This window comes from Hipposideros armiger, unplaced genomic scaffold, assembly GCF_001890085.2.
Source record: "Hipposideros armiger isolate ML-2016 unplaced genomic scaffold, ASM189008v1 scaffold_207, whole genome shotgun sequence".
NCBI classification, from domain to species: Eukaryota; Metazoa; Chordata; class Mammalia; order Chiroptera; family Hipposideridae; genus Hipposideros; species Hipposideros armiger.
In genome coordinates this window covers 1289161-1312903 of record NW_017731557.1, presented here as the reverse complement: position 1 = coordinate 1312903, position 23743 = coordinate 1289161, and the positions used below count along the sequence as shown (strand labels likewise).

Here is a 23743-nt window from a genome sequence, read left to right as displayed (position 1 = left end):
GAATCGGATGTCAGAATTCAGAATGTGCTTCTCTCATGCTGGTGGATTCTGCCTCTCCGTGAGACATAGTCACATGGACACAGGCTTAGTCGGCCGAACTGCATTTTTATTCCCAGATTGAGGTGATTTTTACGAGTTAAAAACACAAATGGAATTTCTCCTATGTGAATCATTCACCACATTTTCAGAGAAAGCCAGTTTCTTATTTCAAGGCACAGCTTATGTATAAGCAATCCAGGAGACGTGTGCTAAATTTACAACCCAGTATTTCGCTATTTCAAGTCAGAAAGAAAAATCTATCCTGTCAAACGAGCAACGTGCTATAGCTCATACAACCTCGGGCTGCAGATTAGGAAACACTGTCACTCCAAACATCCATACTAGGATTCAGCAAAGGCACGACCCACAGAGAGGATTGCAAACAGAATAATGAAGGTTCTGGCAGCCAGGTCCTGTGAGCATCAACTGAAGAACAAAAAGATAAAAAGACTACGTGTTGCTATGATGGAAGAGTTCAGATGTGCTAAACAACCTTGTGCTTGAAGCTAGTAGTTGTGTGATGACGGTATTAGCAGGACTCAAGGCTGCAAATCACAGGAAGAGAGGACCCAAGTCATTAAGCAGGCTGCCTTTCCAACAGCTAATGCTCCCCAATGATGGAAGGTACTACACCTTCACTGGGAGCAGAAGCAGGAGGAACATCTCTCAGGAATGCCCAGGACACAAAGCAGATGACTTCTATGGTTTCTGCCAGGTCTAGGGTTCTATGTTCAATATATACAGACATGTATATATTTTTAGGAAATGCAAATCACTACACACGAGAGCCAATCTCAACTCTCATGTCTAGAACAAGACCACGCCTTGGCAGACGCAGTCCTAATCATCTCTTTTGTCCTACTTCCTCCCTCGCCAACATCTAGGGATGCTCCCCTCAGTCTGAGCCTCCTCCTAAAAGATTTTGCAAACTAGACGGAAAAGAAAAAAAATAAACAGAGATACTAGTGACCACAATTAACCAGTGTACTGACCAGGATTCCTACAAAATTAGGTGAATGAAAATACTCGCTGACCCTTCCTATCTTTATATCTGTTTTAGCACCATGCCTCAGAAGGTAAGGCTAGTCAAGAATCATTATGATTACTTCGCAACTATCCATGTTATAATTTTTATAACACAAAATTATGACAACAATGGTATGAAAACCTTCCATATTGAAAAGTTAAGAATTAATAGACTACAGGGCAATTTACTTTTCTCATTCTTGACCTGATTTGAGAATATGTATCAGCAGACTTCAACCTCAGTTTTTTTGTTTGTTTGTTTGTTTTTTAGCTGAGCCATCCTGCCACCTATTGGCAGCTCAGCGGCACCTCAGCTCAGGCCGGGCATCGAACCGCTATTGCTCAGAGCTCAAACTCTTGAGCGAGCTCTTATCAACCTCAGTTTTAAAGTAATACCTTAGCACTTTCCTGACACACAAAGTCAAGTTGCAATTACAGTTGTTTTTAGAGCTTCCTATAAATACATGAGTTGGGATGATAGTTCAAAACTTATTTGGCAACCAAGGCTTACAATTTTTGTCAATTAAAATCTTACCACTGGAGTTGCTTCAGAGATTAACAATAAATTGAAGGGGCTATGCTAAATACTGGAGTGTGATTTCATGAGATTTAATTTTCATACCTTAAAATTACTGGTACCTACAAAATCCTCATTCCAAGAATGTTTGCTGCACTGTGCCAGGTCTTAGAGCAGGAAGATCTGGCAATGGGGAAAAGAAAGGAGCACGAGACCATTACATTACACCTGTAATGAGCACGAGATCATTACACCTGGATCCAAACCCCGTCTCTCTCTGCCGAGCAGTGAGGTGTCTGACAGATCCTCCAGCCTCTCCAGGCTTGTAATGAGACAATAATCCCAATTTCAAAGGATTGTAGTGACATCAAATGATGCAAACCCAAGCAGGGTTGCCTTTACCCCATCAGTCTTCCTGTGGGGACTAGAAAAGGGTGACCCTTTGGGGTGGGTTCTGCACCAGGACACTGGGTTTGGTAAGCAGAATGAAGGCTGGGTCCCCATGGGCTCCCTCAGCGTGTGGCCTGTGAGGGTATAACCTATCACGTGTGGAAGTGCTGGCTGTTTGCCTGACTCTCAGGATACATGAAAAGAGTTGAGATATTTCACCAGTCAAAGGGCCACTCCATGAAGATGGCCACCACATCAACTATTTATAGTCTTATTATTGAAGGCATTTAAAAAATGATAATACTGAAACACTCCTACAAATTATCTTTATCAAATATATGTATAACTCATTTTATTTTGTTATCATTACACTGTAATATAAAATTTGAGTTTGGACAAAGACCATTTTCTCAAAGAGAAAATGGCACTGACCCAAGGAACAAATAAACAAAACTTAAAATGTTAAAGCAATACAGAGTTCTTATATGTTTCTAGAGATTGCTTTTGAAGTAATACATGAAAGAGAAGAGGAGGCTGATTCATCCTAACTCTTGCAAGAGTGCACAGGGCCGTGTTTAGGCAGGAGCTGACACAAGATAGTGACTCACCCGTTGTACTGGGGAGAGAGAAATTCCCAAGAGATGGAACAACTCTGCTAAACCCAGGACCCAACCGCCACCTGGGAGAGAACCCAGGGGTGGACGGGTAGGACAGCAAGGACAAACAAAGGCAGGCCAAATACAAAGGAACAGAGGGTGAGTGGGGAAAATCAGAGAATGAGGCGGTGCTAAGCTGTGCAGAGTTTTCCAAATTTGGGGTTCAAGTTGTAGCTGGATATCAAAATAATCGAGAGACAAGGAAAAGAAAGCATCCCAGTTTCTTTTCCCAAGCCAAAAAGTTTTGGATTCCTTCCAGTTAAATATCTGGCATCTTCAAAGTTATGGTAAACACAGAAATATCGATAAAGAGGAAAAGGAAAGAGGAGGAAAAGATTAAGTGTTTTTATAAAAGTATAGATTTTTTTTTTACATCTGGTATTTCCCCTTAAAAGTGAAAAAAGAATTATTGGGATCGAGTATATCATTCATGGGGGGGGGGGAGGAAGAAATTATTATATTTAAGGTAAACATAATCTGTAATCATCAGAGGACAAAAATAAATGAAATTGGATAATTATTAAAGGCCTACTACTGGCTATTCTCTTCCTCAAACAAATAGCAGAGGGAGCTTTTCAGTTCAGCACAAAGATGCTCTTTCCCCAACAAGAGCGACGTCCTAACACGCAGCCAACGCCCACACATCTTCACGTCCAGCAGCTAGCACTTCTGGAATGTGAAATTGACCTTTCCACACAACCATGTTCCCTGTGGGCCCAGCAAACAGCAGTGTAAAGATGATCTGTCACTGAGGAAATGACAAGAACGTACCTTGTGAAGCTGGACCAACATGGGTGTAAACCCTCACTTTACCAATTACCACCTACAGGATCACGGACAAAACTCTCCACCTCTGCCTGCATCCTCCTCGATAAAATGGAACTAAAAATGTTCACAGAGCTCTAGAGGGAGCTGAGACAATAACAGGAGACAGATTCTACACGAAACAGCCACTAGGCCAGTACACACTCGTCTCGAAATCAGTATTAGACCTCTTCCTCCAAGGCTCTCCTTTTAAAACCTGAGCCTGTTCAACGAAGGACCGAGGAATCTAACAGTTATTCACTATACAATGTCCCAGAGTCCACCTATGGAGAAGCGATGTGTAAAAATAATTAAGTTACATATAGAAATAAAAATAAGATATTCTTAAGATTTTGGTAAAAATGTTCAGATTTTCACAACAGCGCTCTGTCTAGTAATGTTCAGAGGATAAATGCTGTGAAGGATTTGTAATGATACAGATTTCATGTTAATTCTGCTCAAGCAGCACAATATGGTATCACTGAATTACAATAACTCAACCAATTAATAGTACTGTTGTTCAAGCAGCAGATGATTTCACTTTGGGGACATCAAAGTCAATCCTCCTGGTGCCAGAAGACCAAGACCATGAAGCCAAAACAGCAGAGCCCACACTACATCCCTCTCTGAAAGCATCCATGGCCTGACCATAAAACACTGGAGAGCACAGAGCTCTGTAGGACGGTCTATCTGTCCTTTCATGTTCAGCAAGTGTCACGGACTGAATGGATGCCCCTTCCCCCAAATTCATATGTTGAAGCCCTAACCCTCAGTGCGATGGTATTAGGAGGTAGGGCCTTTGAGAGGTAATCAGGTTTAGATGAGCCCTCATGACGGAATTAGTGTCCTCATAAGAAGAGATCAGAGTTCTTTCTCTCTGCCATGTGAGGGCACAGCAAGAAGGTGGATGTCTGCAAACCAAGAAGAAAGGCCTACCAGGAAACAAATCTGTCAGCACCTCAATCTTAGACTTCATTCTCCAGAGCTGTGAGAAAATAAATTCTGGCTGTTTAAGTCACCCAGTGTTTTTTGTTATGGTGCCCGGAGCCAACTTAGACAGACAGCAATGGTTTCTTGTGACTCCTCCATGCCCAAAAGAGATGGCCTAAGAGCCAGGATGGAATACAAGTAGTTGAAAGAACATTGGAGTAGGAACCAGAAAAACTTCCGTTTTTGTCCTCACCAACAACAAACTCAATAGAAGATGTGAAACAAATTAATTGACTTCTCTGGACTTCAATGTCCTCATCAATAAAATTTTAAGGATAGACTAATTGCTAGTAGTCCCTGATGAGCCTGAAATCTATGATTTTATTATGAAGGCTGTAATGCAGCGTTAAGGGCGTCCTGGGTGCTATGGTGGGAATAGTGTCTTGTGTTAGCGCAATTCTGTGGAAGTCAGTGTGCCTTCAATGCTCCCTGCCTGCCAGGGTGACAGACTATAATAGATTCCGTGATACCACAGGATGCCTAATCCTAGCATCGTGAGACCTGGACCCACTTGATCCATGATAACCAGAATGGGCTTCCTCTTCCTGACCCTACCTAATGCGCACCCCTTTCCTGACAGCATATACTCACAAAAAAAAGGGCAGCTCCATCTTCCTGAACGCCATCATGGCTCTTCAACGGCTCCTTTCCAGGTTATAGTGTAATAACTAATTATAACGAATTATATGATTGTCAATAGGCAAACTATCAGAAATTATTCAAGGTGGTCGTAGAGATGCAGGTTTTGCATGGGTTGAGCTGTGACTCATTATAAAGTCGCATTATGGTCAATCAACCCACACTGCACAGGTGTCCCATACATTATTCCACCTGTGCAGGTGCCATGCTTGCCTCATTCATACCTGGAAGTACCTTATTCCAACGTTCTGCCATAAACCTTTGAGGTATTCTAGCAAGCAGAACTTACAACCTCAGTACTATGAATCTGGCTGAAGAATGTGAATCCCGTTTTTTGAAATCTTGGACTTCTTTCCATAGAAACCAGAATGAGGTCCCTTATGGGGAAAGTGCTCACTGGATGTAATGGACTGGATTAATCCAGATTTCTGTCACAGCGCGTCTTTGTTCCTACCATCAATCTTTTTGCTATGATATAAAAACATTTAGACTCTGGCAAAGTGACTTCTGCCCATCTCCCGAGCAAAATGGTGTTCTTTTAGCCTCTGGACTAGCTATGGCTCCAAATGAAACTGGAAAACCTCATGAGAGCTCTTCGGTGTCCATGTCCAGAACATTAAATATGTTTATTTCCGTGTGCCAATAAGAAAGAGGGTCCAAATCTCTGAACCCTGTCACTAATGCAACTACAGCAACATATCTGATCAACTTGTTCTAAAGGCCCGTTGTCATAAAGGAGAATATTGTACGATGGAGCACTGGCAGGGTAACAGGCATTGTCTCATAAGAAGAAGAGGAAAACGCTTAAATACTTCCAGATTTTCTAAAAGGACTTGTAAAAAATTTGCTTTGGCTTGAGCTGAACATTCTTTATAGGCAAGGTTTTTTTAAAAATTTTTTTTTTTAAATCCACCCAGCTTTCTTTTATTAGAGTAATTAAAACAATGTTAGGCATTTTGGGGGTATCTGATACAACTATAATCCTCTGATATATCTGGGCTATTGATTGTACAAAGCAACGACTGTGACTAGGGCATTAACTGCTGGAAATATATCCACATCGATTTCTGAGAGTGTATTTGTTTAAAGCCTGCTGAAGCCTAAACCATGGGCTTCAAGGAATTTCAGACAACTACTTCAGCTTATGAAACGGTATTCTAAAAGTTACACTAAGGCAAAAATGGTTTTAAAGTAACATACAAAGGGAAGGGAACATTTTCTTAAGCGTGAAACTTTTGATTCTACTTGACATCTTTTCTAAAGAAAGATCGAATGTGGGCTGCCTATTTTTTCCACCTCTACAATGATTTGAGCATTTCAATAGTCAAGCCTACCAGCTTGTGATATATGTGTGTCTTGCTATTCTTAAATTGCAGAAGAGTAATTAAGAATTCTCCTGACTATATTTGACGTGCTAATTCCCATCAGCCTTTCCTTGAAGCAAAACAACACAAATCACATCATAATCCTAGTACTAGATGGGGAAAATATAAAATTTATTCTAAATTCCATTACCAAGGATGTGTCTAAAAAACAGACTTGTGTTAAGGGAAGAAATAAAGATGAGCATATAAGCATGGTTATTGTTACTACAGCAACCTGATCACTCCCACAAGATGAGAATAAAGGTCTATTCGTCCCAATGCTTATTTCTGCAACTGTATTGAGAAAAACTTTCTATATTAAACTTCAATGCTTGTCAGTTTCCTTTTTTGTCAATGTAGAGATACTGAAAGAAACAAAAAAAAACCATTTTGAGCCCTTCAGCACTATATAAATTGTAACACATGCCACATTTGGTTAAGCTTTCAATTTTCTGTGTCTTAACCAAGTACACAGAACTCAAAACTAATAATTATTTGTGGTCTGCTTGCAAGTAATGTAGAAAAACTGAGTGCCACAAATCAATAGGTTTTTTTAGTTCCCTGCAATCTGGGAATCAAGTCTGTCTTGACCACTGATCTTCCACTTAGCAGGAACATTTACTGCTCACCTAAGAACCACTGGCTTCGCCTCATGACCCAGCTCCCTAACTGTATTAGTCAGCTCTGGATGCCATAACAAAATACCATAGACTCGGGGGCTTTAAAAACAGACATTCATTTCCTCACAGTTCTAGAGGGTCAAAATTTAAGGTCAAGGTGCCAGCATGGATGCTTCTGGAAAGAATTCTCTTTCTGACTTGTAGGAGGCCGCCATCTTATTGTGTCCTCAACATGGTGAAGAGAACACAAGCTCTCTGGGTGTCTCATAAGAACACTAATCTTATCGTATCAAGGCCCCACCCTTACCGTATTTTGTTGTGTATAATGCACACTTTTTTGCCCAAATTTGTAAGGGAAAAATAAGGATGCGCATTATACATGGGTAATGCTAATTCTGTATCTATATAAATGTTTTTAATTCTTTTATTTATGCTTATGAAAGTATAACTCTAGAAATCAATAACAATATCTGTATGCAAAATAATACCCTGTTACATGATAATCAGTTTTGTTGAACTTACTATGAACATCTACCAACAAAGAATACTTGGCCTTCTCTAATGCATAAATATTATAAATTTGTTACCGGTACATAAAATTTCTTGTACCTTGTATTTGTTCTTGTGTTTTGTAATTATTTGTTACATAAAATTTCTTGTACCATAATATGTTAAAAAAATAAATGCTAAAATTCCTTTATAATACAAAAAACAGTACTTAAATGTATATAAATAAAAATTTGAATTAAAAAATTAAAATGAAAGATTTTTTTCCCTGAAAGTTTGGGCCAGAAACGTGGGTATGCCTTATACACAGCAAAATACAGTATCTCTAAATACAGTTACATTGGAGGTTAAGACTTCAACATATGGATTTTGAGGGGGGCACAATTCAGCCCATAACACTAACAGTTAGGCAGGCCCATTGACTCATTCTATACAATGGGTTGTGGGGAAAGTAGGGAACCCCCCTGGCAGGACTTCTCTGTCCCTGCTGCAGGAACTCAGGAAGCCGTGTACGCTAGACAGCCAAGCAGTAACACGGTGGAACCACCATCAGCCTGAGTCCTGGGTGATGTGTAGCACAGAGACCCCGGCTTACCAATTAGAAACCTAGTATATATAAAATGTAAGCTTTTGTGTGCTTATTACTACCACACCGCCTAGCCTAACCTGACTAATACCAATATATTTACTGACTACTCATCTGTGCCCAGCACCAAACTCAGTTCTTAAGAGCCCTGTCCTCGTGAAAAGAACAAGCTATGGGGAAGAGGAAAGAGTAACAAAACCAACAACTTTAAGACAATTAAATTCAAAATGGTCTGATTGGATTCAAAGTGCAGTGAGAGTTCAGGGGGGAGAGAGCAATGTGGGTTGAACAAGGACTGGAAGGCTTGTTGAGGGGCCAACACTTGAGAGAAGTCTCTCAAGTCGGGGTGGATTTGAGAGATCATTCTAGGTGTTGACTGCATTTGATGTTTTACAGTTTGCTCTGTACATAAATTGTGGACATATGTCAGTATCAGTGGCATCAAAGATTGTGGAAAAGAAGAAAGGTGTCAAAATCATCCTAGTCGGGGGACTGCAGGGCTAAAAGAGGCCTCGGTCATCCTCTCAGCCAAACCAGTTACTTGAAAAATAAACTGAGGGCCAGAGAATTGATGAATCTGCCAAAATGGCAAAAAGAGCTATCAATTTGGAAATACCAACACAAGCCTGTCCCCACCTCTCTGAGCCTCAAGTTTCACTTAAGTAAATGGGAAACAAGAATACCCAACTTTTCCTTGTTTTGAAGTTGTTCTGAAGGTCAAGTAAGGTCATACATGTGAATGTTCTCCGTCAGCTATCAATTTTATAAAAACAAATTGTCTTACTAAGATGCCTGCCCCAAAGCCACAGAATGTGGACCATTTTCTCAACAACTCCATTAAAGCTTACACATTCTAAATGATCATCTTAAAGGCACTGCTGCCTTCGTTCAAAATATTTAGATCTCCTCTGTCTGGATTTCAGAATTCTCTTCAGGGCTGAAGACGTGTTACTTTAAATATCCTCCGTGGTGGCACATCCCTGCTTGCTGAAGGCTGAATTGACCACTGGAAGCTTTCAGATTCATTGAGAAGAGACTACATGAAAGAGCTGCAGATCACAGACAGATTCATTTTCATAGGCCGCTCATAAAGTGGTTCGGAAACAACTCTTTCAGAACAGAAATTTTAAAATTGTCTGCACAACAGCAGTATCACTAGAGCAAATGCAGTCTCATAAAGAGATCTGATTGAAACAGACTCTCCAAGTTTATATATAAATTCTTTTCCCCACAAAAGGAGAGAAGAGGCGAAAGAGAAGAAAAATTGAAGGATGAGAAAGAAAGAGACAGCACTGTTATCACCGTGAGGGAAGGTGCAGGGTGGAGGAGAGGAATCATTGTGCTGTCTCTCAGCACATGGCAATGCTGCCTTTTTCACACAACTTTGTGTGTCAGATTCCAAAGGATTAGGGATTTTTTTTTGTTTTGGGTTTTTTGGTTCTTTTTTTAGTAAAGCAGATGATTCCACTTCATTTTAGCAAATCTCAATTCCAAGGGATCATATAGACAAAGCCGAGAAACAACCTCAGACCCTAGCAATGCCAGCTGTGACTTTTTAAACATTTTTGCAATGTATAGAGCCTAAATCAACCATCAATTCAAGCCATGGTCTCTTAAAACTACTTCCAACATGCTCAGAACTGACATCTTCTAATGTAACGACCACAAGATCTTGCCACTTTGCCAATATCAGAAGTGATGTAACATACTTCCTCTCTGAACTACCCCATCATTATGTTTAATGCCTATTCTTCTGCAAAAGCAAGAGTCTAATTATTAATGGGTATATTATTTTAGTGAGCCCCAGAGGTATAAAATACAGAAATTTGATATCCCATGTCATGATGAAGGCATTTTCATTGCCAATAAAATGAAAAACATCTGAGAGAAGGGGCTTGCGAAGGACCAAAGCAGCATAAACTTGCTCGTCTATTAAACAAGTCAGGGTAAGTGAACACTCAAGAGCTGACGGGACCCTTAGTGTCCAGAAGACACCAGCCTGGGTAAAGACTGGCTATTAGGCAGTAAGGAGGGTAAAGTTTGGGTCATCACCCATTCTTTGCAGCACTCTACTTCAGTTCTAAGAATCTGTAGTTTGATTACCCTAACAGCTCAGTCCCACATTATCAGTCCAAATAAAACTAGCAGTCCTTCCCACCACTGGCAGGAGCCCAGTGACATGCAGACATGTTCTCTTTCACATGCAGCATTTTCCCCCTTTGGATCTTATCCCTGTCTTTACTGATTGTTTCGGCTCTAAGGGAGAAGGCCCCTGCACCAAGTCAGTCTGGCAGGGGTTGCTGGAGCAAGACCAGCCAACCCTGCAGTGCTCCAGGCACCTATCACTGAGATGTGTGTCACACCTTCAGTGATACCTCTGCTGTTGACACAGGTAAGGTTTGGCACCAGCGGCCATTTTAGAGCCACTAGAGACAACCAGACTCACTAACACTCAATTAAATATTTCTTAGATTATGCCAAAGGAGTATTTGAGTGGGACACTGAAGAAAAACCCAGATGGCACAGGAAGTGCCTGGTGTTAATGACTTATTCCACCTGAAGGGAGCCAAACTTCAGTAAATGCAATCAGCACACCCCAACATGGATCATGGAGAGCACAGGCATCAGGTAGCTCCGGCCCTGCTTTCGTTATGCACTGCCCAGCAGCACCTATGCAAGATGAGGTTCACCTGGAAGGGCCCTGCGTCTAAAAGGATGTGGGCAGAGGAAATGGGTAAGCGGAGAGGGCCGCATACACACCTGTGCCCACTGCTGACCCAGCCTGGCTCACTCAGTTCTCCTTCCCACATAGGGGATCGTGCATAAATGCGAGAGGCCAGGCATCCTGGGTAAGTGTTTTATAGTATTTCTTTAGACTTACCATCTATTTACGTAGTTTATGGTCTCAGTATAGTCAAATAACCAGTGTGAAAGTGTTACACTGTTTCTGGCATTATCCCTGTCAGAATAAAACTACTATTTCATCATAAATTTAAGCCTCACCCCAGAAATACTCTTACAGTCATGGCAGAGGAGAGTCTGTGGAAAGTAAAGAGCAGGTTTCTAAGCAGAACTTAATATCCTAGCATCCTTAATTGTGCACTAAATGCACTTCCCATTGCTGAGAAGAGATTTTGAACACGCACAGCCCTTCGTTACATCTGCGGCACTATCTATTCATCTATCTATATTCTTTTCAGCCATGTAAAACTGACAGGCATGACATCTGTTTCCCTACTTTCGCATCGGCTTCTGTGTTGTAGAAACCAAGGAATATTTTTCTCCAAAGTCCTGTGACAGAAGTTTTAAGACTTTTTAAAAAAGTACTTTCAGCCATGTAATTAGGATATTTTCCACTTCAATGAGCTCACACTTTCCTGTTAATTTCTCCATGATGCTTTTTTTTTTTAAAAAAAACAAAAGCTAAGTGCATCTGTTTGGCCCTTCAGCGCTGAGTGTGTGTTCCAGTGCTAAGGTTTAGAGCTTGATGATGTTATTGAATTTATCTGCCAAAAGAGACCTATCTCCAATTAAATAATCTTTTTCTCCAATGGCCCACTCTGTTTCCATTTTTCCTGTCCAAAAAGAGCTGTTGGAACAACTTCTGAAAGTTCTAAGGGGATCCCAAACACTTCTCATATCACTTTAACTCAGTCTTGTCCCCAGGTCATATTATTTATATGACCAATAATGAAAGGAAAGAAAGGATTTTCCAACGATTACAAAATTTCACATGAAGTACAGGTCCTTTCTTTTCTTCCTAATCCAATTATAAATTATTTTTCTCTATAGAATGTGTATTAGAAAAGTTAATCTTGGAGTTTGTTTCTTATGGGTTTTTAAAAAACTGTTATGGGGGATTTTACGATTGCAAACTATTAGGGTGTGTTTGCTTCTTATTTGATCTTTATCTGTGTAAAAGCTCTGCGCTAAAAATACCTTTTCTTCTAGTTACATTTACTGCAGGTTTTCCAGTATTTTTGTTCTTCTTAGCTAACTCAGGTGTTTATATGTGCAGTTTTTGCTCTTTTAGCATTTGCAGTAAAGTGTTGAAGAGCCTTTTGTCACATCTTCTAATGTCTGTGTCTAACGAAGGAACACGTTCCTTCCTTTAACAGAGAGCATATGATTGCACCACCAGGCAGACCCTATATTATGAGCCCGAACTCTTCTCAGCAAGGTCTTTTTCATGCCATCTGGTCACTCTAAATATTTGTTTCCAGCAATTCGGCAATAAATAATGCATGTTTGAAACAACCAAAGACTCAGATGACAATTAAGTTTCAAATTGAGGTCACAGTTTAAACTTGCATAATGGAAAATGGGTACATACCTGCATATTCAGTGTTTCCTGTGGTGCAAAAATTGATCAGAGGGGTGTTTTCTGAAATTTGGCCTCCCCTTAGAGATGAAAACTAGCATGGAAATGTTCGAATTTTAAGCACATGAAGACATGAGATTATCCTGAAAGTAGTTGGTAATTATAACCACTGGAGATGTAATTCTAACTTGATCTATTGTATATATACAGTGAGCAAACTTGCCAAAATACTTTCAAATATGTATGGTGTGCCACTGTTTACTCCAGGTAGCACAGATAGCTAACTCTGTCAACATTATGACTTGTTAAGTACTTCAAACTTGATTTACCTTCAAGAATACCATTCCTCTAAGACACCCTATATGTTCTACTGGATGATTTTCTATTTCTTAATACTTTAAAGTAAATTTATGATGCCTGTACCCAGCCCAATTCACATAAAAATCAATACTCTAGATGATCTTAAGAAATTATTTTCAGGACTCTGAAAGATGAAACATCACTTTCTACAACAGGAATGATTTCCCCCTGTATCTTGACACTCTCTGTCAAGGTGAAACACATTATAGTTATTCCCAATTCCATTATTCCTGTTCTTTTCTCTTTACAGTATGCACACCAAAAAAAGTCCTCTGTTCTCATGAATCTAACCAGTGTTGCTAGATCTATTCACCAACCACTGAATTGTTTCTATCAATCCTTTCGCTCCATCTCTAACACAGCCTTGGATCCCCTGACCGATATCCAAGAATACTCCATTCTTGAGGTCAATCAAGGATCGGGCTACTTAAAATAAGATGCGGCTACTCGTCTTCCCCTCACAATCCTTCCCCAAGCGAGGCTCAGTTAATCAATCACAGCAAGCGTTTATCTGATTTCTGAAGCAAGGAAGTTCATAAGAGTCCAACTCATCGCCATCTTTTCCTTCCCAACAGCCCATAATCAAATCCTGATGCTTGATTCTTTACAAAAGCCCCTACATTCATCTCTTTATTTTCAACTTTTCACCCTAGATTGGACCCTGGTCATTTCACAACTGAACTGAGGCCAAGGTCTCTTCCCTGGACTCCTCACGTCACCATCCCCACATGCACCCACCCCATTTATTAGAAAGCTGAAACATTTTAAATTACTTCCTAAAAATGTACTAAATCTATTCAAGTTACAGCTTTTACGTTCAGTTTAAAATTGTATTGTTCTATAGGCGTACCTCAGAGATATTGCACGTTCGGTTCCAGACCACCACAATAAAACAAATACGCAACAAAACTAGTCACACAAACTGTTTGGTTTCCCAGTTAAGTTTACACTACACTGCAGTCTATTAAGTGTGAAATAGCATTATGTCTAAAAAATGCACATACCTTAACTAAAAATAATTTATAACTAGACAACGCTAACCATTATCTAAACCTGTTGGATAAATGGTGCCAATACACTTGATCAACACAAGTTGCCACAAACCTTCAAAAAACACAATTATCTGCAAAGTGCAATAAAATGAAAGACAATAAAATGAGCCTCACCTATATTTGTGCATCTAGAAAATTTTAACTTTTTCCCCATTTTTTTCCTCATAGGAAAATTTCAAATATGCTGAGATATCCAAGGAATAATGCAATGATCTCTTGCATATCCACCTCTTAAAAGTAAATGATTGTTATAATTTTGCTGTATTTGTGTGTAAAATATGTTTGAAAGTAAATTATAGACATCATGATATTTCACACCTAAAATTTTCAGCATTCATCTCTCAAGAATAAGGGAATTGTCCTATATACCCTAATACCATCATCACACCTGAAAAATTAGTAATAATTCCAAAATATGATCTAATATCCAGTCTATGCTTAAATTTCCCCAGCTGTCTCCCAAATATCGTCTAGAGCTGGGTTGTGTTTTTTTTTAAACCAGGATTTATTTAAGGTCACACATTACATTTATTGTTGTGTCTCTTTAGTCTCTTTCTAGAAAAGTCATTCTACTTTTTTCCCATTGTATGATTTTTGTGAATAAACCAGACAATAGCCTACGTTATGAATCTGTTTGATGGGAAGTAAGTGCGTGTGATATTTTTAGCTGTTTCGTTACCCTCAGTAGTTAGTCCCTATAAGTTGGAGGTTAGGTGTAAAGGCTTGATCAGAGTCAGGTTAAACATTTTTGGCAAGAATACTTTTAGGGTAATATGTAAACTTCATACTGGATCATATCAGGATGCACCTACTGTCAGTTGTCCCACTTTTAATAATTCTGAGTTTGATCACTTGATCAAGGAAGCTTCGTGCTATCTTTACCTTAACACCAAGTTATTTTCATTGCACTATGTCTCAGGTTTAAGAGGCTTTATATTTATGAAAACACCTGCCAGGAATCCTGGGCTCTCTCTTTCCTCTGTTTAATTGTCCTCCCCTCTTTCTCTCTGAACTTGGTGTCCTAACCAATCACCCATTTTCCGCCACCGTCCAAGCAGTGCCTGAAATTCTACTCTCTGAAGCTTCCCTGAATTTAAATACGTTAATCACAGTTCATGTTGGGTTCTCAACCCCATACTTACTGCCTAATTAGAACGTGCCACAGAAGCAAGGGTTATTTCTGCCAAATTTGCTTTGTATATTGACTTCTCATGGCAACGCATAAACATAAGTGCTTAGTGATAACTCCATGGCACCAAAAGTCTCAATAGTGGAAATCTACAGCTAATAAGAGTGTTCCCAAGAGCACAGCGCTAGTGAGCATTTAAGCAGTTGTTTTTGCCATCCCTTTAAAATCTACCTATGCCTCCTTCTATAGCTGTGTATGGAAACCAACCATAGCAAGAAAGCACTAATATTTTCAAACATCTTTATAGGCTACATCTGATACACTATTGACTATTTGCCAATAATGTGTGTTTTTTAATGCCTGGATCACCCTAAATGCACTAAGTAACTGGGCAATCATAAGCAGCCAGCAACATGTCTCACCAACAGGAAGACAAATACATATGCTGAGAATGTTTCCTGAAAACAGGTCTTATTTTGAAGCTGTGTATTTGTAACTACACATGCAAAATGAATTAAGACTTGAGATCACTATCTGGATCATTGAGACCCAAAGTAAGAGAGGTATGCAGATAAGGCAAAAGTATTCTACTGGGTTTGAATTAATTGAGTAACCACCAATTAGCCAACTCATTTTGAATATATAGTCCAGCTTAGGCTTCAAAGTAAATAATTTTGTTAAATCTTTTCTAGTTAGCAATCATCTGTCTAATATTACACAAGAATAACAAGTTTATGAATACTTCACTTTCTTGCTTTTTATCGTCTGTGTTCCAACTTGGAAACCAGGAAGAAAGGCTCTGGGCACAGTTTTAACAGGACCTCCTTTTCCCCAACCTAAGCTGGAATGACTAAACAATGCAAATGGCTCCAAATTCATCCTCCTTCTCCAAGGCTGGTCGGGACAAAACTGTGAAGTGTATGATGTTTATCTTCAGTCTCACTGCCTCTATAAAAACCTGCTCTTAGCAGAAGAATCCAGATTTTACTTCTAAGCTCAATTTAAAGTGATGCTTCTCCTTGTCCCAAAAGCGTTTGCTTAAACCTGGTCTTTAGTTGATGAAAAGTGGCAGGTTTAGGGTGCATTTCAAGGATCTGCAGGCAGGCAAAGGTTGTATTTGGAGAGATCAAGCCTTCCCTGTCTTACTGAGGTTACCTGAAACAAGCAGTCACCTACTCTGCCTATTTTTACGTTTGACACTATCGAGAGAAAGCTATCTTCTAAGATCGTATTTGCACAGCTCTATAACATTTGCAGAACAGTGCTCACATTCCTTCGTCTAATCTTGACAAAGCCCCATATCCTTGTCTGCTCTTTATAGATAAGGAAGCTGATTCTCTGCCAGTAAGTGCCGAGCCAGGGCTCTAGCCAAGATCTTATAACTCCACATGGGTGTTCTTTCCATTCAGGTCTGCAAACCAACGTTGCCTCTCCCCCTGGAAGAAAGGTGATAACCCTACCATGGACTCACCCAGTACCTAAAAGTATTTTCCAGGTTTCTAAAGCAGTTAACAATTGATTCTTATTACCCCAAAGTATTTCACGCACAATACTTTTCCAATACCCTGGTAAGAACAGAGAAATAATAATAAGTGGACCTCACCTACTCTTCCCCTGTGGGGCTGAAACCATTATTAAATGACAGGAGAACCGCAGGACAAAGCTACATCATTATCAAATAATCACAAAACAAGTAGCCCCAAGTGACTGGGGTAAGAGAGCTGATATTTTTATGTTGCTATCCCTATGCACTTTCAATGATGAGTTTTCAAGAAACCTCAGCCTTTCTCCCACGTTATGATATAAATACAGGCCTAAAGTTACATGTAAATCCAATGATATTTAAATGCTCTCCGAACAACTCCTTCATTACCATTCTCATTATGAATTTTACAAGAAAATAAAAGATGACAAATTATTATTGCATGAGGGGCTCAAAACTCAACTGTACCTACTAACCTGCAAATATTGGTAAAAAGGCATAAGTATTTTCAAATATTTTGCAGAATCTATCTCATGTACTGTATCTCATGCCTGATACATTTTCTACACAGATCACCTTAACTGAAAAGATACAAATGGCAATTATGGGCTTCCAACATACTTCTGAAAGTTCACTACTTAAAACTATCTTATAGATTGGCGGTTGACAGCTTTTTCTGTAAAGGACTTTGCCAACCACATTTTCGGCTTTGCAGCTCATAGAATCTTGTTGAAACTAAACAATTCCACCGTGAATAGCATGAGAGCAGGCACAGACAAAATGTCAACGAATGGGCGTCACTGTGTTCCAATTCAACTTTATTTACAAAAACAGGCCCACGGGTCAGTTTGCCAACCCCCTTCTACAGAAAGTCATTTTACCAAGTATGGCTTCCCTGTGAACATGAGACCTTTCCCAGAATGCACTGCTCAAACAGGCTGCACAATCCAGCTTACCTGTGACCCGATGGTTTCCTGGAAGCACCGGCCCAGCTGGGTCTTAGCAGCCACAGGATAGACGTGAGGAATAACTTGCTGGTGGGAGTAGGTGGAATGTACCGTCTGCGTTTTCTGGACGGGATGCCCTTGGTAAGAGAGCTGGGACTGGCCTGGCTGAGATTCTTTTACCTTCTGACCCGTTGGGCCATCGATTCTTGAAACCTGATGGATCTGGACTGAAGCCTCGGGAGGGTGCTTCACATGGATATTGACTATGTTGGGAGGAAACTTCACTAAAACAGATTAGGAGGAAAATTTGTTAATCATGAATAATTACCACCCGCGTCAGCATGAAGATAAATTTTATACACACACATATATACTTATATGCGTCTATATTGTATGTAGGATAAATTATACATGTACAGTGTAATACATATTGTTGCCACACAGTCATCAAAATTCTTGAGAATAAAAGGATATACTCAAAATAAAAATTAAGCCTGAATTTATAGATTTCAAAGAAGACAAATTATAAAGAGAAATTAAAACCTCTCACAATACCAGATTCATAAGATCAAAATATTTTTTTCAGGAGAGTCATAAAACTGAAATTCATGCTGCTTGTGGTCCTAGGAGGACAAATTTTATCAAACGCTAATAATAAAGACTCAAGAGTTGGATTACTTTTGAATTTCTCACCAAGTTTCTATCGTAAAAGTTGGAAGATTTATTATGCCTTTCTACATCAAAAGAGGAAATACAATTACACAAAGCAAAATTCTCTTACCCTTAGACAACACAGTGTGGGCACACTTTGGTGCTTGTTGGGACACACACACACAATATACCCAAGTGTGATATATTATACCTGTAACAAGATGTACTTTTTGCAGCTTTCAAACAAAATTCCATCTTCTGCTGCGAACACTCAGGTTTTAAAGAGTAAGAGCCAGGAACACTCTCTGACCCCTTTTAAAAAACTGCATGCAGACGACAAGATGCCAGGTTTAAAAGAATGAATTAGTCATTGGATTTCTGAGCTCCAAGTGACCTAGTTTACCTTCCTCCACAGATGAAGCCCAGTGAGGTTAAGTGATCGTTTAGAATGAAAACCAAGCCCTCTTCAACTGCTAAACAGACTTATTTTTCATCAGCAGGTACTGCGATCCGCTAGTTTATCAACGCTGCCGAGGCCAGAACACAGCCGTGCTCATCTGTCTACTCTGCAGGCCCAGCCTGAACAGTGCCGTGTGCACGGAACAGCCCTGGGTGCTGACAGTCATCGGGGACGCACGGGCTCCTTTTTATTTTCTATTTCCTAGGTACCTAGTCTCTAGGGCCTAGAAAGCACTGTCGCCACATAGTGGGGCCCACATGCTGCCCCACTGTCATTTCTCTGTCCACAGATCATCTACTCCCTTTCTGTGCCAAGACTAGCCCTGGCCATCTGCAGATACTTGGCTTCTGGACGGGTTTGGCAGGTTCACAGAAATCTGACGAATGGGCAAAAGCAAAATAATAACCTTACCTTTGACTCCTTGCTGACTAGTCATGGTCAGAGGCAAGGTATGTGTGGAGTGGACGACATGCGTTCCCAGCGCCTTGCCTGACTGCTGCGAATGCTGATAAAGTTTAGGCACACTGGCACCATGGACTGGGATCTGACAAAGCTTCCCTGTGAAATTGGGGGGGCACTGGCATTTGTCCCTTGAACTGCACTGGCCACCGTTCATACACGGAAGATGGCAAATGACTGAAAGGGAAAAGAGAAAATGCGGAAAATTGGTCAGCTTCTCAAATGCTAAGTTAACAGTCAACCAACAAAACTCCCACAACACATAGCCCATGACAGCCATCACATTCCCACTGACTTTAGAAATGGTAAACAAAGGAGTAACTACACTATCACACAAAAAAAGTCTCTATTATTCAGATTTTTATCTTTTTCCTTCCATCTTAAGTGGTTGTTCTTTCCCGACAAGGACAAGAATTCATGAAAAGAATATATAAAGTAGCCACTCAGAATTACTGTGGATCAAGGTCCTTTTAAGTATCTCTCGCGTTCTAGGATTTCTTTGCTTTCCTATTTAATTACTACCTTATTAGCTGTCTCCCTAGATGATAAATTCCTTGAGAAAAGGGGCTATGTCTGCCTTAGTGACCTTTACATCTTTAGCACCTAGAATAATGTCTGGCACACAGAGGACATATTTCCTCAAAGAATAAGTAAACAAATGAAAGCGCTAAAGATAGTATCTGTTGAGAATTTTCTCTGTTAAGACACTGAGCTAAGTGCTACCCAGACCAAGGGAGTAGAGTGGCTTGAATCCTGCTTTACAGGAATTTGCAATCTCATTGGGATAACAAGACCACAGTGAAACCTAGAAGACGCAGAGTGATTAGTAGCCTGGAATTTATTTAGAATACCAAAAGATAAAAAGAGCACGCTGAGTAAAGAATTTTAAGAGGAGTTTTAAATTCTGACTACATTCAGTTTCTGGCCAACCTCTTTATCACTAATGAATTCTTCCTATTAGCCTTTAAATGTGATCAGATGTCCAGCAGCTTAAAAACTAAAAGCCCCTCAACTCCATTTCCTTCCAGATTTACCCTCCCCGCCCCCCAAGACCACATTTTCCAAAAGAATGGTCTGTTCACTTCTCCACGCGCTACAATCTACCTTGGGCCAGGGGGCGGTTTCCTTGCCCTAGCCCTCTTCTACGGAAACTACCCTTACTAAGGTTACTAATGGTCTCCATGTTGCTAGATCCAATGGACGGATTTCTGTCTTCCCTGGGTTTCCATGACATCTCCCTCAACTCTTCTGCTCCTTCCTCTTTGTGCATTCCATCTTAATGTTCATTGTAGACTCCATTCTTTACTTTGTCCTTTAAATACTGATGTGCATAAAGCTTTGGTGTTGAAATCCTCTTCTTTACTAACTCTACACACTCTTCCTCTATGATTTCGCCCTGTGATACACTGATGTCACCCAATTTTCTATTTCCTAATCGAGGCTTTCTGCTGGGCTCCAAACTGTCTACTACTATCTAACTCCAGGTAGATATTGCACAGGCCCCGCCAACTCAAAATGTCCAAAATCTAACTCCTCACCTTCTCCCTAATATTTTCATTCACTGAGTGCTCCTTATCAGAAACCTGAATGCAGCTCTATCACTCTGCCCAACCGAACATCCAGTTTTGGAAGTGCTCCATGCTAAGTAGTCATAAACTGTGTGCAGTTCCTTCCCATCACAGGACCCCATTCCCTCTCAGACCTCATCACTTATGAGTCTCATCTCATCTCTACAATCCAGCAACACAGAGCTTTGTTCGGTTCCTCCGTGGGCAAGGCCCTCTCGCCACTCTAGAGCTTTATCCATGCTGTGCACACACTCTTTCCACTCGGCCTCCATCACCTATCTAACTCCGACTTATCTTTTAGACTCTGCTTAAACCTCACTTCTAGAAGCATTCTCAGTCGCTTCTTGTCTACATGTGGTGCCTCTCTGTGCTTCCGCGGACTCTCATTCACAGCTCATCATGCCACTTAGCTTACTGCATTCCAAGTATGACTACTTTTCTGGACGCCTCATTCAACAAGAGCTCTGTGAGGTCAAGGACTTTATCTTGCTATGTTTTACCACTAGCATGGAATGCAGCTTCTAGAAGAAATGCTGCACGCCAAACAATACTGGATAAAAATGTTATGCCTACCACTCTGTCAAATACCATTCCAGGTACTATAGAAGATTCAGTCCCTGCTCTTCAAGAACATAAGAACCAACCGGAGAGTTTAGATAATACATGGTAACTAAAAACACAGATCAGCAAATAAGTGACAATTGGAAAATACAAAACGCAAATCCTGTGGAACTTCAGAGACGAGAAAAGACATTTCTGGGAAGTCAAAATAGACTTTACAAGAGAAATAATTTGGGATAAGTCTTTGCAACTGGGCACGATTCATTAAAAAAAAAAAATGAAAGGGTTGCATCCTAGGTGGAGTGTGTGTGTGTTCAAAGAAGGGGAGGCAGGCATATTCAGGAGGCAATGAGAAAGCCTGTCTTGTTGAAACCCTGGGTTCCTGAGGGGAGGGGTCAGGTGATAAACTAGAAGACGTAGGCTTGAGTCAGACAATGGATAAAGGCCCAGTAAAAAGTTTGGATTTTATTTTGTAATTATTAAGTTATTTTGGAGGCTGCAAGGAGAGAATTAAATAAGGCTGAAAGAGTGTTCCAGGAAGATTACTCTTGTGACGGCATGTGGGATTAGTTGGAATGGAGAGTGACTAGGTGGAGAAGTCAGTCAGGAGACTATTAAAATAACTGAACTACAAGTTGAAAAACACATGGATCATGATGGCAACAAGAACTGAAAGAAGCATGAAGTAATATAATGATAGAGGGAGAATCAGCACAATACAAAGATGGGACACAGAAAGTAAACAACTGGCCAAGGAAAAGGCGAGTCAGTAGAGGAGGAAGGAGAGAGCCAGAACAAATGACAAGGTGACCACCTAGGAACCATGTCCCGCATCCGATGATGCGGCCGTTCAAGCCAAAGCTGCCCATGCTGGATGGGGTCAGAAATAGCTTTCTTCAGGGCTCGATCTACTCTGAGGTGCTGGGTGAGGGTAGAAGAGTCAAAGCTGACTCCAAGGTTGAGTCCAAGACTTCATTAACTCCCACTTCAGTTCTGAACCGATTTTTCTAAGTCACAGCTTGGCTACGCTGGCTGGATTCAATGTGTAATGGGAACGGGCAAAAGGAGCCAGGCCAAGATTTAAATGTACTACAAATCATTTATAACTGGAATACAGGCACCAGTCACTTTGCACGGTTCCAATATGCATGGATTTCAGTTCCTTCAGTTTAGTTAAATATCACCAGTCCCCCCCCCCCCCCAACAACATGTTTCAAACTTCAGTTGCCACAGTGTGTTAACCGTGAGTAATTGCATACAGCACACACTTCGCTGCTAGCTCTTTGGTCCATAAACACTCCGTGAATAACAGATGTGGATCATGATCAGTAACCAATCATGTCTGTCACTTCCTTCAAAGTCTGCTGGTGATTGATCCCTGCACATCTGTTATTCGGCTCAGGCACCTACAGGAAAGCATGTAGTTGCTTGCCTCCTCATCTCACAGTGATAAACGCGCATTGCATTGTACAGAAGTGGATAATTAACAGGGTCAACAACAAAAAAAGTGCAGCCAAAAAAATGACAAGTGGTAACACTGGAAGTGAAACTGGAAAGTGGTTATGATGAAAAGGATGAAGATGTGCCAAAGGAAGTAACATTAAAGGAACTCCCAGATATCTTACAACTTTGAAAGCACAAAGGGGAAGATGTTGGAAGCTAATCCAAACTTGGAAAGGAGTACAACAATTGACCGAGGCAAAGAAAAACTACTCCAATAGCCTAAGTTGTAACATGTTCACGTTACTCTTGGTAAGTTCTACTCAAAGGAGTATAAAACACTTTAGTTCTCAGTTTTCTAACATTTTAAATTACAGGGCACTAAAGAAATATGAGCTTTACTATTTTTGTCACTTCCTCATACATGTATCACCTACAGTAAAAGAGTTTTAATGTTCTGACAAAAAAATTTTCAAGGTCATATAACTGGTCATTTTTCCATTGATTATTAAGATCGGTTTTGTACAATTTCAGCTTGCATGGTCATTTTTATGGTCCTGTCCTACTATGCAAGCCTACCTAAAACCTACACTAAAATAACTTCACATATACGATGTAGCCATCGTTTTACAATCATTAACCAGTTGACTTTTACTAGATGTTTCCAGTATCAATAGATTTTGAACTCTAACATGAGTATAATTAGTTTTGTTTAAATCTACCTTTAAATCCCTGAAATAGCTTCTATACAAATGTTTCCAGGACTGCACTAGTCTAAGTGCATAATCCCAGAGTGGAACTCTAATAACTTTGTGTCTCTCTGGTCATGAAGGAAATGGTTTCTGCTTGACTTACTCCAACCAATAAAAGGCCTCTCTTTATAACCGTCTATGAATGGGAAATAAAGTATCTATTCTCCTGTTCCAGCATTTTCTAAAATCTAAATTACAATATAAAGTTCTTTGCCTCGACTCCATAAATACTCATTCAGACCTTTGTGGCACGTGATCTTTTTTATAGCTAACTGGTCTTTTATATCAAAGAAAACAAATTTAAAATCAACCTACAAACTTAAGGATTTAACTATGAATGGTTTCTTTCCGTTTCAAAAGTTCATGCCACTTTCAAAACATTGCCTAGTGATATACAGTCTGTGCTGCCAGTATTCTATAAA

The 23743-nt window shown here is 40.1% G+C and overlaps 1 protein-coding gene across 1 annotated transcript in view; it reads right to left on the bottom strand.

The window, feature by feature from the left end:
* LTBP1 (latent transforming growth factor beta binding protein 1) overlaps positions 1 to 23743 on the bottom strand; it is a 371909-nt gene that overhangs the window by 168498 nt on the left and 179668 nt on the right. Inside the window, exons 6-7 of the mRNA XM_019653802.1 lie at positions 18953 to 19177; positions 17440 to 17714 (exon numbers count right to left, since the gene is read on the bottom strand). Of these exons, the coding sequence (XP_019509347.1) occupies positions 17440 to 17714; positions 18953 to 19177 (500 nt within the window). The remainder of the gene's footprint in view (positions 1 to 17439; positions 17715 to 18952; positions 19178 to 23743) is intronic.